The 14,983-nt window shown below is 40.9% G+C and overlaps 1 protein-coding gene across 2 annotated transcripts; it reads right to left on the bottom strand.

The window, feature by feature from the left end:
- Nucleotides 1-7,305: 7,305 nt before the first annotated feature.
- On the bottom strand, nucleotides 7,306-12,463 carry LOC116464522 (ribosome biogenesis protein BMS1 homolog). 2 transcript variants are annotated; one of them, XM_058435103.1, is made up of 4 exons: nucleotides 12,278-12,463; nucleotides 11,210-11,352; nucleotides 9,426-9,473; nucleotides 7,306-8,331 (listed from the first exon to the last, which is right to left on the bottom strand). In XM_058435103.1, exons 1-4 carry the CDS (start codon nucleotides 12,458-12,460, stop codon nucleotides 8,307-8,309), a joined length of 399 nt encoding a protein of 132 aa, XP_058291086.1. In that variant the 5' UTR covers nucleotides 12,461-12,463; the 3' UTR covers nucleotides 7,306-8,306. The 2 variants fall into 2 exon arrangements, with proteins under 2 accessions (XP_058291086.1, XP_058291087.1); XM_058435104.1 differs by lacking the exon at nucleotides 9,426-9,473.
- Nucleotides 12,464-14,983: the final 2,520 nt, after the last annotated feature.

Genomic DNA, 14,983 nt, shown 5'->3' with positions numbered 1-14,983 from the left:
ACAAAGCGAGACCTTCTCTCAAAAAGAAGAAAAAAAAAAAAAACACCAATAAAAACAAAATGATGACTACATAAAGACCGTATAGAAAAAGGAAATGCTAGGGAGCCAAGATGGCTGAATAGGAACAGCTCCCAGCATGAGCGACGCAGAAGACGGGTGATTTCTGCATTTCCAACTGAGGTACCGGGTTCATCTCACCGGGTAGTGCCGGACAGTGGGTACAGGACAGTGGGTGCAGTGCATCGTGCATGAGCCGAAGCAGGGCGAGGCATCGCCTCACCCGGGAAGTGCAAAGGGTCAGGGAATTCCCTTTCCTAGTCAAAGAAAGGGGTGACAGATGGCACCTGGAAAATCGGGTCACTCCCACCCTAATACTGCACATTTCCAACGGGCTTAACAAACGTCACACCAGGAGATTATATCCCGCACCTGGCTTGGAGGGTCCTACGCCCATGAAGCCTCGCTCATTGCTAGCACAGTAGTCTAAGATCAAACCGCAAGGCGGCAGTGAGGCTGCGGGAGGGGTGCCCGCCATTGCTCAGGCTTGAGTAGGTAAACAAAGCAGCTGGGAAGCTCGAACTGGGTGGAGCCCACCACAGCTCAAGGAGGCCTGCCTGCCTCTGTAGGCTCCACCTCTGGGGGCAGGGCACAGACAAACAAAAGACAGCAATAACCTCTGCAGACTTAAATGTCCCTGTCTGACAGCTTTGAAGAGAGTAGTGGTTCTCCCAGCACGCAGCTTGAGATCTGAGAATGGGCAGACTGCCTCCTCAAGTGCGTCCCTGACCCCCAAGCAGCCTAACTGGGAGGCACGCCCCAGGAGGGGCGGACTGACACCTCACACGGCCGGGTACTCCTGAGACAAAACTTCCAGAGGAACGATCAGGCAGCAGCATTTGCGATTACCAATATCTGCTGTTCTGCAGCCACTGCTGCTGATACCCAGGCAAACAGGGTCTGGAGTGGACCTTCAGCAAACTCCAACAGACCTGCAGCTGAGGGTCCTTACTGTTAGAAGCAAAACTAACAAACAGAAAGGACATCCACACCAAAAACCCATCTGTACGTCACCATCATCAAAGACCAAAGGTAGATAAAACCACAAAGATGGGGAAAAAACAGAGCAGAAAAACCGGAAACTCTAAAAATCAGAGCGCCTCTCCTCCTCCAAAGGAACGCAGCTCCTCACCAGCAACGGAACAAAGCTGGACAGAGAATGACTTTGACGAGTTGAGAGAGGAAGGCTTTAGAAGATCAAACTACTCCAAGCAAAAGTAGGAAGTTCGAACCAATGGCAAAGAAGTTAAAAACTTTGAAAAAAAATTAGATGAATGGATAACTAGAATAACCAATGCAGAGAAGTCCTTAAAGGAGCTGATGGAGCTGAAGACCACGGCACAAGAACTACGTGACGAATGCACAAGCCTCAGTAACCGATGCGATCAACTGGAAGAAAGGGTATCGGCGATGGAAGGTAAAATGAATGAAATGAAGCATGAAGAGAAGTTTAGAGAAAAAAGAATAAAAAGAAACGAACAAAGCCTCCAAGAAATATGGGACTATGTGAAAAGACCAAATATATGTCTAATTGGTGTACCTGAAAGTGACAGGGAGAATGGAACCAAGTTGGAAAACACTCTGCAGGATATTATCCAGGAGAACTTCCCCAACCTAGCAAGGCAGGCCAACATTCAAATTCAGGAAATACAGAGAACGCCACAAAGATACTCCTCGAGAAGAGCAACTCCAAGACACATAATTGTCAGATTCACCAAAGCTGAAATGAAGGAAAAAATGTTAAGGGCAGCCAGAGAGAAAGGTTGGGTTACCCAGAAAGGGAAGCCCACCAGACTAACAGCTGATCTCTCGGCAGAAACTCTACAAGCCATAAGAGAGTGGGGGCCAATAGTCAACATTCTTAAAGAAAAGAATTTTCAACCCAGAATTTCATATCCAGCCAAACTAAGCTTCATAAGTGAAGGAGAAATAAAATACTTTACAGACAAGCAAATGCTGAGAGATTTTGTCACCACCAGGCCTGCCCTAAAAGAGCTCCTGAAGGAAGCACTAAACATGGAAAGGAACAACCGGTACCAGCCACTGCAAAAACATGCCAAATTGTAAAGACCATCAAGGCTACGAAGAAACTGCATCAACTAACGAGCAAAATAACCAGCTAACATCATAATGACAGGATCAAATTCACACATAAATACTAACCTTAAATGTAAATGGGCTAAATGCTCCAATTAAAAGACACAGACTGGCAAATTGGATAAAGAGTCAGGACCCATCAGTGTGCTGTATTCAGGAAACCCATCTCACATGCAGAGACACACATAGGCTCAAAATAAAAGGATGGAGGAAGATCTACCAAGCAAATGGAAAACAAAAAAAGGCAGGGGTTGCAATCCTAGTCTTGGATAAAACAGACTTTAAACCAACAAAGATCAAAAGAGACAAAGAAGGCCATTACATAACAGTAAAGGGATTAATTCAACAAGAAGAACTAACTATCCTAAATATATATGCACCCAATACAGGAGCACCCAGATTCATAAAGCAAGTCCTTATTGACCTGCAAAGAGACTTAGACTCCAACACAATAATAATGGGAGACTTTTAACACCCCACTGTCAACATTAGACAGATCAACGAGACAGAAAGTTAACAAGGATATCCAGGAATTGAACTCAGCTCTGCACCAAGTGGACCTAATAGACATCTACAAAACTCTCCACCTCAAATCAACAGAATATACATTCTTTTCAGCACCACACCACACCTATTCCAAAATTGACCACATAGTTGGAAGTAAAGCACTCCTCAGCAAATGTAAAAGAACAGAAATTATAACAAACTGTCTCTCAGACCACAGTGCAATCAAACTAGAACTCAGGATTAAGAAACTCACTCAAAACCGTTCAACTACATGGAAACTGAACAACCTGCCCCTGAATGACTACTGGGTACATAACGAAATGAAGGCAGAAATAAAGATGTTCTTTGAAACCAATGAGAACAAAGACACAACATACCAGAATCTCTGGGACACATTCAAAGCAGTGTGTAGAGGGAAATTTATAGCACTGAATGCCCACAAGAGAAAGCAGGAAAGATCTAAAATTGACACTAACATCACAATTAAAAGAACTAGAGAAGCAAGAGCAAACACAATCAAAAGCTAGCAGAAGGCAAGAAATAACTAAAATCAGAGCAGAACTGAAGGAAATAGAGACACAAAAAACCCTTCGAAAAATCAATGAATCCAGAAGCTGGTTTTTTGAAAAGATCAACAAAATTGATAGACTGCTAGCAAGACTAATAAAGAAGAAAAGAGAGAAGAATCAAATAGAAGCAATAAAAAATGATAAAGGGGATATCACCACCGATCCCACAGAAATACAAACTACTATCAGAGAATACTACAAACACCTCTATGCAAATAAACTAGAAAATCTAGAAGAAATGGATAAATTTCTCGACACATACACTCTCCCAAGACTAAACCAGGAAGAAGTTGAATCTCTGAAAAGACCAATAACAGGCTCTGAAATTGAGGCAATAATTAATAGCTTACCAACCAAAAAAAGTCCAGGACCAGATGGATTCACAGCCAAATTCTACCAGAGGTACAAGGAGGAGCTGGTACCATTTCTTCCGAAACTATTCCAATCAATAGAAAAAGAGGGAATCCTCCCTAACTCGTTTTATGAGGCCAGCATCATCCTGATACCAAAGCCTGGCAGAAACACAACAAAAAAAGAGAATTTTAGACCAATATCCTTGATGAACATTGATGCAAAAATCCTCAATAAAATACTGGCACACCGAATCCAGCAACACATCAAAAAGCTTATCCACCATGATCAAGTGGGCTTCATCCCTGGGATGCAAGGCTGGTTCAACATACAAAAATCAATAAACGTAATCCAGCATATAAACAGAACCAAAGACAAAAACAACAGGATTATCTCAATAGATGCAGAAAAGGCCTTTGACAAAATTCAACAACGCTTCATGCTAAAAACTCTCAATAAATTAGGTATTGATAGGATGTATCTCAAAATAATAAGAGCTATCTATGACAAATCCACAGCCAATATCATTCTGAATGGACAAAAACTGGAAGCACAAGTTTTCCCTTTGAAAACTGGCACAAGACAGGAATGCCCTCTCTCACCACTCCTATTCAACATAGTGTTGGAAGTTCTGGCCAGGGCAATCAGGCAGGAGAAGGAAATAAAGGGCATTCAATTAGGAAAAGAGGAAGTCAAATTGTCCCTGTTTTCAGATGACATGATTGTATATCTAGAAAACCCCATTGTCTCAGCCCAAAATCTCCTTAAGCTGATAAGCAACTTCAGCAAAGTCTCAGGATACAAAATCAATGTGCAAAAATCACAAGCATTCTTATACACCAATAACAGACAAACAGAGAGCCAAATCATGAGTGAACTCCCATTCACAATTGCTTCAAAGAGAATAAAATACCTAGGAATCCAACTTACAAGGGATGTGAAGGACCTCTTCAAGGACAACTACAAACCACTGCTCAATGAAATAAAAGAGGATACAAACAAATGGAAGAACATTCCATGCTCATGGATAGGAAGAATCAATATCATGAAAATGGCCATATTGACCAAGGTAATTTATAGATCCAATGCCATCCCCATCAAGCTACCAATGACTTTCTTCACAGAATTGGAAAAAACTACTTTAAAGTTCATATGGAACCAAAAAAGAGCCCGCATTGCCAAGTCCATCCTAAGCCAAAAGAACAAAGCTGGAAGCATCACACTACCTGACTTCAAACTATACTACAAGGCTACAGTAACCAAAACAGCATGGTACTGGTACCAAAACAGAGATATAGACCAATGGAACAGAACAGAGCCCTCAGAAATAATGCCACATATCTACAACTATCTGATCTTTGACAAACCTGACAAAAACAAGCAATGGGGAAAGGATTCCCAATTTAATAAATGGTGCTGGGAAAGCTGGCTAGCCATATGTAGAAAGCTGAAACTGGATCCCTTCCTTACACCTTATACAAAAATTAATTCAAGATGGATTAAAGACTTACATGTTAGACCTAAAACTATAAAAACCCTAGAAGAAAACCTAGGCAATACCATTCAGGACATAGGCATGGGCAAGGACTTCATGTCTAAAACACCAAAAGCAATGGCAACAAAAGCCAAAATTGACAAATGGGATCTAGTTAAACTAAAGAGCTTCTGCATAGCAAAAGAAACCACCATCAGCGTGAACAAGCAACCTACAGAATGGGAGAAAATTCGTGCAACCTACTCATCTGACAAAGGGCTAATATCCAGAATCTACAATGAACTCAAACAAATTTACAAGAAAAAAACAAACAACCCCATCGAAAAGTGGGCGAAGGATATGAACAGACACTTCTCAAAAGAAGACATTTATGCAGCCAAAAAACACATGAAAAAATGCTCATCATCACTGGCCATCAGAGAAATGCAAATCAAAACCACAATGAGATACCATCTCACATCAGTTAGAATGGCAATCATTAAAAAGTCAGGAAACAACAGGTGCTGGAGAGGATGTGGAGAAACAGGAACACTTTTACACTGTTGGTGGGACTGTAAACTAGTTCAACCATTGTGGAAGTCAGTGTGGCGATTCCTCAGGGATCTAGAACTAGAAATACCATCTGACCCAGCCATCCCATTACTGGGTATATACCCAAAGGATTATAAATCATGCTGCTATAAAGACACATGCACACATATGTTTATTGTGGCACTATTCACAATAGCAAAGACTTGGAACCAACCCAAATGTTCAACAATGATACACTGGATTAAGAAAATGTGGCACATATACACCATGGAATACTATGCAGCAATAAAAAAGGATGAATTCATGTCCTTTGTAGGGACATAGATGAAGCTGGAAACCATCATTCTCAGCAAACTATCGCAAGGACAAAAAACCAAACACCGCATGTTCTCACTCATAGGTGGGAACTGAACAATGAGAACACATGGACACAGGAAGGGGAACATCATACACCAGGGACTGTTGTGGGGTGGGGGGAGGGGGGAGGGATAGCATTAGGAGATATACCTAATGCTAAATGACAAAGGTGATGGGTGCAGCACAGCAACATGGCACATGTATACATATGTAACAAACCTGCACGTTGTACACATGTACCCTAGAACTTAAAATATAATAATAATTAATAATAATAATAATAAAGAAAAAGGAAATGCTGAGAATATAGAAATAAAATTATGTATTTTACCTGTAACTATATTAGAAGAGAGTATTCTTGTAGATAAGGATGACTAGAAGGATATGCAAAAATGAAAATAGCTAATAACACTCATTATGTCAGGCACTGTGGTAGTTTATGCACGTTGTAACAAATTACATACTAGATTATCTCAAAATTTTCAGATATATTTTACTAGGAGTCATAAACTAATACAACAAAACCAATGTTTTGCAAACATCCACCATGTATAAAGGTATACAAATTCCCAACCCAGGCTGAAAAATAATTCACATAAGCCACACATCAGTGGAAACCTACCCATGGGAGATGATACAACACAATCTAAATGAAACTTTCAGAGACAAGGCATGTGGCTTCTGGACAGCCACAAACTCCCTGACTCTGCTCTAGTGTTTTGGCCACCAAAAGAAGGCCAAGTGGCCTCAGGTCTCTGAAAAAACAAAAAGCAACCTATGGAAGATGGTATGGTATTTGAGGAATATTTGGGGTCTCTTGAAAAATGCATCCTGTATTTTATTTCTAGAAAAGACTCTCTCGTAATGTCAGGTAAGAGAAGAGCCCTCAGAGACACATGCACACACAAAGAAAAACAAAACAACATCAAATGAATCCCACCAAAATGTGTTATGATGGCAGAATTACAGGTGATATGATCTTCTGTAATACATATTTTAATTAAAAATAGAAAAAAAGCAGACTTACCCTTGATTAACTGTATCCTCTGACCCAAGTGGCTTGGAACCAGAAAACAGTGTCACTCGACTTGAAGCCATCTTGGCATCAATGGTGGAGTAGGTAGAGATGAGACTCTGGACCAGCTCATGGGTGGGCCCCACCTCGTCCTCTCAAGACCGTCAAGAAAGGGCATGTGAGGAAAGCACAAAGATCCTGGAGAGACACTGGTTTCACTCGGTTTCTCAAAATTAACTTAGACACATTTCCTGAGAACCTTTTTAATGCCTCAAAAAGCAGATAAAAGATTGGGCACAGTGGCTCACAACTGTAATCCCAGCACTTTGGGAGGCCAAGGTGGGCGGATCACGAGATCAGGAGTTCGAGACCATACTGGTTAACACATTGTAACCCCGTCTCTACTAAAAATACAAAAAAATTAGCCGGGCATGGTGGCGGGCACCTGTAGTCTCAGCTACTCGGGAGGCTGAGGCAGAATGGCATGAACCTAGGAGGCGGAACTTGCAGTGAGCCGAGATGGTGCCACTGCACTCCCACCTGGGCAACAGAGTGAGACTCCATCTCAAAAAAAGAAAAAAAAAGAAAGAAGCAGAGAAGAAAATCCTTCAAACAAAGCTTGAAATGGATCTGCATCTCCATGAAACTTTTCCAAAGTTCAGGGAGCATATAACCTGATAACCTGAACACCTAACTAGAAAAACCTCAGTTCCAGGGCTACAACAATGCTAGTTTTTCTAACATTTTAAAATAACCCTGATTTTAACCCAATAAAATTCCACTTCAGAACTATGAAATAAACATTTGAAATCTACTTTAAAATACAGAATGAGGAGACCATTGTGAATGAGAAAAAGACCAACGAGAGCTGGAAAATACACTGATTGTGTACAAACAGAGATGGGCCGTGCAGGCACCACACAGGCAGCAGCGGCCGTGCTGGGGCCACGGATCAAGGAGGCATGGAGGACAGCACTCTTCTGCTTGGTACAATGAAAACAAGGTATTCTTTCTATTCTACATATTTACAATATGCATTTGGGCCTTTATTATAAGTACAAGAGAGAAATCTTCAATAAATAAAAGCTGAGTACACTACTTTTTGTGATGAAAAAATAGATTTAGAAAGAATAATGAGAGTTCACAGCAATGGCTCCCGCCTCACCGATGCCTGAAAACCGTGGCTCCACCAAGGTCAAAATAGACTTTGTCATACAGCACACCCCCAACTCCAGAAAGAGGGACATAAGCCAGCTGCTCCTTCTTATTTAAACAGCGCTTCTTTTGTCGTTCAGGAAGAGCACAAGGTTCTTGGAGGAAACTGACGTCATTCACGACGAAATCTCCTACCCCTGGAAGACAGGACCCAAAAAGCCAGCTTCAGCTGACAAGAAGTCAGTAAGTATCTACTGTTGACCTAGGGTTAAAAACGATCCACAGTCCAGACTAGTTCAACCATTGTGGAAGACAGTGTGGCGATTCCTCAAAGATCCAGAACTAGAAATTCCATTTGACCCAGCCATCCCATTACTGGGTATATACCCAAAGGATTATAAATCATGCTGCTGTAAAGATACATGCACATGTATGTTTACTGCGGCACTATTCGCAATAGCAAAGACTTGGAACCAACCCAAATGTCCATCAATGATAGACTGGATTAAGAAAATGTGGCACATATACCCCATGGAATACTATACAGCCATTAAAAAGCATGAGTTCATGTCCTTTGTAGAGACATGGATGAAGCTGGAAACCACCATTCTGAGCAAACTATTGCAAGGACAAAAAACCAAACACCACATGTTCTCACTCATAGGTGGGAATTGAACAATGAGAACACTTGGACACAGGGTCAGGAACATCAAATGCCAGTGCCTGTCGTGGGGTGGGGTGGGGGGGGACGGATATCACTGGGAGATATACTTAATGTAAATGTTGAGTTGACGGGTGCAGCACACCAACACGGCACATGTAGACATATGTAACAAACCTGCACATTGTGCACATGTACCCTAGAACTTAAAGTATAATAATAAAAAAAAGAAAGAAACATCCAAATGCATGCTTTGTAAAGAGCATGACTCATGGGGTCAGTCACCAATAACAACAACAACAACAAAAAAAACGATGCACAGTCCAAGGGCTTAAACTATGACCCTAAAGAAGGGCATTGTGCCACACTGGAACAGTGCTCCTCTAGCTACAAGACAAAAGGTCAGAGAAGAGGGGATTCAGTAACACCTTTACAGGCTTACTTTTAAAACCTCCAGCAAGGCCATCTTCCCTTGTTTGGTCATTTTTCAGTTTTCCTGAGAAATGAAGCCATCCCAAAAATCCTATGTGTAATTCTAGTATGTTCTACAACAAGAGAATACCTGGCATGTGAATTTGGCTTTTATTTTTCAAGTGTACTCCTCTTAAATAACCATAAAGTGACACCTACCAGTCACATTTTGTTCGGATATCCTCTGGGTTTGTCAAATCTTCCATCCTAGAAAAATAAACTCGGATCTAATTAAACTAAAGAGCTTCTGCACAGCAAAAGAAACTACCATCAGAGTGAACAGGCAACCTACAGAATGGGAGAAAATTTTTGCAACATACTCATCTGACAAAGGGCTAATATCCAGAATCTACAATGAACTCAAACAAATTTACAAGAAAAAAACAACCCCATCAAAAAGTGGGTGAAGGACATGAACAGACACTTCTCAAAAGAAGACATTTATGCAGCCAAAAAACACATGAAAAAATGCTCATCATCACCAGCCATCAGAGAAATGCAAATCAAAACCACAATGAGATACCATCTCACACCAGTTAGAATGGCCATCATTAAAAAGTCAGGAAACAACAGGTGCTGGAGAGGATGTGGAGAAATAGGAACACTTTTACACTGTTGGTGGGACTGTAAACTAGTTCAACCATTGTGGAAGTCAGTGTGGCGATTCCTCAGGGATCTAGAACTAGAAATACCATTTGACCCAGCCATCCCATTACTGGGTATATACCCAAAGGACTATAAATCATGCTGCTATAAAGACACATGCACACGTATGTTTATTGTGGCACTATTCACAATAGCAAAGACTTGGAACCAACTCAAATGTCCAACAACGATAGACTGGATTAAGAAAATGTGGCACATATACACCATGGAATACTATGCAGCCATAAAAAATGATGAGTTCATGTCCTTTCTAGGGAAAGAACATCATTCTCAGTAAACCATCACAAGGACAAAAAACCAAACACCACATGTTCTCACTCATAGGTAGGAATTGAACAATGAGAACTTATGGACACAGGAAGGGGAACATCACACTCCGGGGACTGTTGTGGGGTGGGGGGAGGGGGGAGGGACAGCATTAGGAGATATACCTAATGCTAAATGACGAGTTAATGGGTGCAGCAAACCAACATGGCACATGGATACATATGTAACAAACCTGCACATTGTGCACATGCACCCTAAAACCTAAAGTATAATAATAAAATGTAAAAAAAGAAAAAGAAACTCAATCATACAGCAGAAATGAATGCCAAAGTTCCTATACCTCCTTTCCTGTGTCAATGACTCATCACACTCTTGTCCACTAAGCACGTCGTCTAGAAAACTAGAAAATACAGAAATAAGGAAGCACCATTCACTATCCAGCAGAGGAAAAGGGGCAGGCACACAACTGTGTCTCTAGGCTGAAAGTGACATTCATTCCGTAAGACACCAGACAGGGAGATGACGTCCACCTGGGGTCAGGGAAGAGTGAAGAACATATTCAGAAAATCCGTTTCTGGAAGAGGGTGAGCCTGTGCTCTGGGATTTTTACTGTGGCTTGGATTCTGGCAGGTGGAAAAAGGGTAGTCCAGGCTAAGAAAACCACAGGACAAAGAAGAGCACAAAGGAAGGAAACTGAAGGCACACACAAAGGACTCAAGCATCCGGGCATGAAGGCAGCATCACTGAAAACTGAGGCTGAACATAGGATGGGGCCACATCCTGTAGCCTTAAATGCTCCCAAGTCCTCCCACTTTCCTAAACATCTCATAATTTATTTACTCCCAAAGGCACAGCATCTTTGAGCAATGATATAAGTAGACATTATCAACTACACTTCTACCCCCACTATTCAAATAGGCACAAAATAAATCCTATCACTGTTCTTTGTCTAGCCTTTTTAGCTTTGAAATATATGGCCCAGGAAGAAAAAGTTTACAATCACTCTTTACCTGTCTGCCAGGATATAAGGATGAGAAGTTTGCCATGTGAGAAGCCTATACTTCATAACTGTAATATAACAGCCCAGATTGTGGATTTCTTGGTTTTGATATTCTCCATGCACCATTCCAGAGAGGTAGAACAGTTTGGCAACCTAAACATTAAAGGTATATTAAAAATTAAATTTCAATTAAATTCTCGTCAATACTGCAACAAAATAAAAGCTCCAAACAAGAAGCAATCCTAAGAAGGGAGATTTCCAGCAAAGCCACTGTCCTGAGGCTTCCAGAGCCTTGCTGGATTCCTTCAGGACTTATTAGAACCCCACAGAGGCGGACTGCTCTGCAGCCGAGCAGGGGCATCCATCTGAGTATGGTGAGGAGAGGGAGGTGAGGCCTCTGAGCACAGAAACGGTTCTGTGGCTGATGGACCAGAGCAGTATGGAAAGGAAGGGGCAGTGCCTGGTCCTGTACCTGGGAGAAACTTCTGATGTACTCTATTAAGTCCCGACCCCAAAACAGCCAGACACTGCCTGGTGCAGCAGGTACAGAGACAAATGAGATATACCAAGAGGCCCAGAATAACCACTCTCTTGAGGGAAACCTTCCAGAGACTGGGAATACATACACAAAGGGAATTCAGGAGGTCAGGGACTGTGAACACATACACAAAGGGAATTCAGGAGGCAAATCCTAGAGAGACATTAAGTAATGTCTCTTCAGTTTTTTTTGTTTGTTTTTTGAGACGGAGTCTCACTCTGTCACCCAGGCTGGAGTGCAGTGGCACAATCTCAGCTCCCTACACCCTCTGCCTCGCAGGTTCAGGTAATTCTCACATCTCAGCCTCCAGAGTAGCTGGGATTACATGCACCGCCACCACACCCAACTAATTTTTGCATTTTTAGTAGAGACGGGGTTTGCCCATATTGCCCTGAGCTCGAAACTCCTGGCCTCAAGCGATCCGCTCGCCTCTGCTTCCCAAAGTGCTAGGATTACAGACATGAGCCACTGTGCCTGGCCTCTTTAGTCTGTTTTTAAAGGATTATACTGTTAGTATCTAACAACTATTTCTCTTCCTACCAGGTAAACTTCTGTCCAGAACCTGTGTTTTAACTGCTTCTTTGTCTTCTTCAGTTGCCTATTGTGCTTGAAGGAGTCGAGTTGAGTGAGAACTCCCATAATTTTAGGAAAGCCATGTACTTGACCGACATTGAGAAACTCAAAGGTTTCCATTTCGAACCCAAAGCTGGCATCTATAAGCATCAGTACTTAAAAGCAGAACACATCATTTCTCAAAGAAACTACCAAAACAGACCACCTACACTAGGGGTTGGCAACTGGCCCAAGGGCCAAATCCAGCCCATCACCTGTGTTTGTGACTAAAGTTTTATTGGAACATAGCCACATTAATTCATTTACATATTTTCTATGGCCGCCTGTGCACTACAACTGTAGAGCTAAGTAGCTGCAGAAGATATGATCCACAAAGCCAAAAATATCTACTATCTGGCCCTCGACAGAAAAGTCCCTCTCCAGACTAAATCAAATGACTACACAGGCATCACCCAGAGAAACCACCACCCTCTGACTTGCTCTAAAAGGCAACCATAAGACAAGGCCCACTAGGATATAAACTTCCATTTTAAGAATTCTAATGCATGAGAAGTAACTCAGAAAAAGCTGGGTCTAACCTGGCCCTTACCTAAGAAATCCTAATTTAAAGAAATGAAGTTTTCTGTAAAGTATTTTTAAGCCAAATAATAGTTCTCTGACATCCAAAGAATGGGAAGAAAGTGATAATCAATGAAATATATTAAATATGTACAGAAAATCAACCTCTTGTTTCAATCTCCTCATAGAAAAAAAAAAATCTGTTTTTTGCTGGGAAGTATGCAGTGTACACCTCTATCTTATATGGTAATTTGTATAACTCAATAGCTCAGAATTTTATTTTAAATAGCTACCAGTTTAGAATTAAGTCAAAAAACAGTAAGATTACGATGAATGGTACTCTATAAGAAAATATAAGCAGATAAGACCAATTTTTATAATTTAAGACACTTCAAAGATGCAAAATAATTTCAGAATTGATTCCTGGAAACTTCTAGGTTTAATATTAAAGACATTTCTGTTCCTATCTTTCCATAGATAACTAAAAATAACAAAAAATGGAAACAGAAATGCCCATCTTTGATTAAACTAGGAAACATCCATAATCTGAAACCACAGAATATATGAAGGTGGGCTTGTAAGAAAGCACAGCTGCCACTGCGGGACCAAGGCAGCAAGCAGAGCTTTCCAGCAACACTGGACCAGCTCAAAGAACAGGTGGAATATCCTCACACCACATCTGATGCCACAGAGTGCCAAGGGGCAAGCAGCTGGTTGTAGGGTCAGGAAAAACAGGGAGCAAACAGTCCCTCAGCTGCCAATCTTTGTCATCTAAGCCAGTATTACTCCTATAATCCACACACGCACACGTACACACCCAAATCCACATAGTTTGTGCCTTTGCTGTACTCAGGAGGCTTTGACAACCCAGAGCAGAGCAATCAACATAAGCTAGGCTAAATAAATTATGATGCATCCACAGAATGGAATATTATATTAAAAAGAAGGAGGCAGAGCTACAGTACTTACTGATTATATACCTTCAAGATCACAAAAAAAGCAAAGCATAGAACAGTGTGTAAAATAAGCTACCATTTGTGTTTTTAAAGGGTGGCATGTAGGTTTATATGTATCTAGGAGGATACTGCTCTGCAGGGATCTGAGAGACCAGCGGTTAGAGCAAGGAATAAGAAAATGAGCATTGTGTGTATTCTGCATTAGCTAGAGTGCTTTACTAAATGTGTGTGCTCCTTTTGAAAATCTTAAAAAGGCTTACATAGGCATCTATCTCAATGATGGTTAAGAGGCTGGGAAGGGGAGCAGGGAGGGAGCGACAAAGAGGGAAAGGTTAACAGGTACAAAAATACAGTTAGATAGAATAAATTCTAGTGTCCAACAGCACACTAGGGTGACTATAATTTATTATATAATTCAGAATAACTACAAGAATGAAATTGAAATGTTCCTAAAACAAGGAAATGATCAATGTTTGAAGTGATGGATATCCTAATTACCCTGATTTGATGATCACACATTTTATGCTTCTATCAAAATACCATGTGTACACCATAAATATGTATAAATATTATGTATCCATAATAATTAAAAATAAAAAAGTAAAGGCATCTCTTAATATGTATACCTTTAAAATTAGAAACTTGCTACACTTAAAAGAGAAACAAATGACTTCTATGAACTATTTCAAGTACACAAGATTTATACACAACTTTATATTAATAATAACACTTATTTTTACTAATAGTAGCATTACAGATTCAAAATTTGAGGTTATTTAGTTTTCTGACATTACAATGGCACAACTTTAAAATCTGTATTACTTTTCACTTTATATTTTAGGGGTCGTCCTGGGCCAAAGTATAAAAACTGTAGCTCTAGAAAATACTAGATAAAAGGCCGGGCGCGGTGGCTCAGGCCTGTAATCCTAGCACATTGGGAGGCTGAGGTGGGCAGATCACCTGAGGTCAGGAGTTCAAAACCAGCCTGGCCAACATGGTGAAACCCCGTCTCCAATAAAAACAAAACAAAACAAAAAATATATAAAAATGAAAAAAAAAAAGTATCTGTCACCCCACACTTCCTAATCAAGATGGCTTATTTTTTTGCTAATTTTTTTTTTTTTTGACGGAGTTTTGCTCTTATTGCCCAGGCTGGAGT

This window comes from Hylobates moloch, unplaced genomic scaffold (genome assembly GCF_009828535.3).
Source record: "Hylobates moloch isolate HMO894 unplaced genomic scaffold, HMol_V3 SCAFFOLD_879, whole genome shotgun sequence".
Classification (NCBI taxonomy): domain Eukaryota; kingdom Metazoa; phylum Chordata; class Mammalia; order Primates; family Hylobatidae; genus Hylobates; species Hylobates moloch.
The sequence above is the reverse complement of the archived record's forward strand: the minus strand, read 5'-3'. Positions and strand labels throughout refer to the sequence as shown.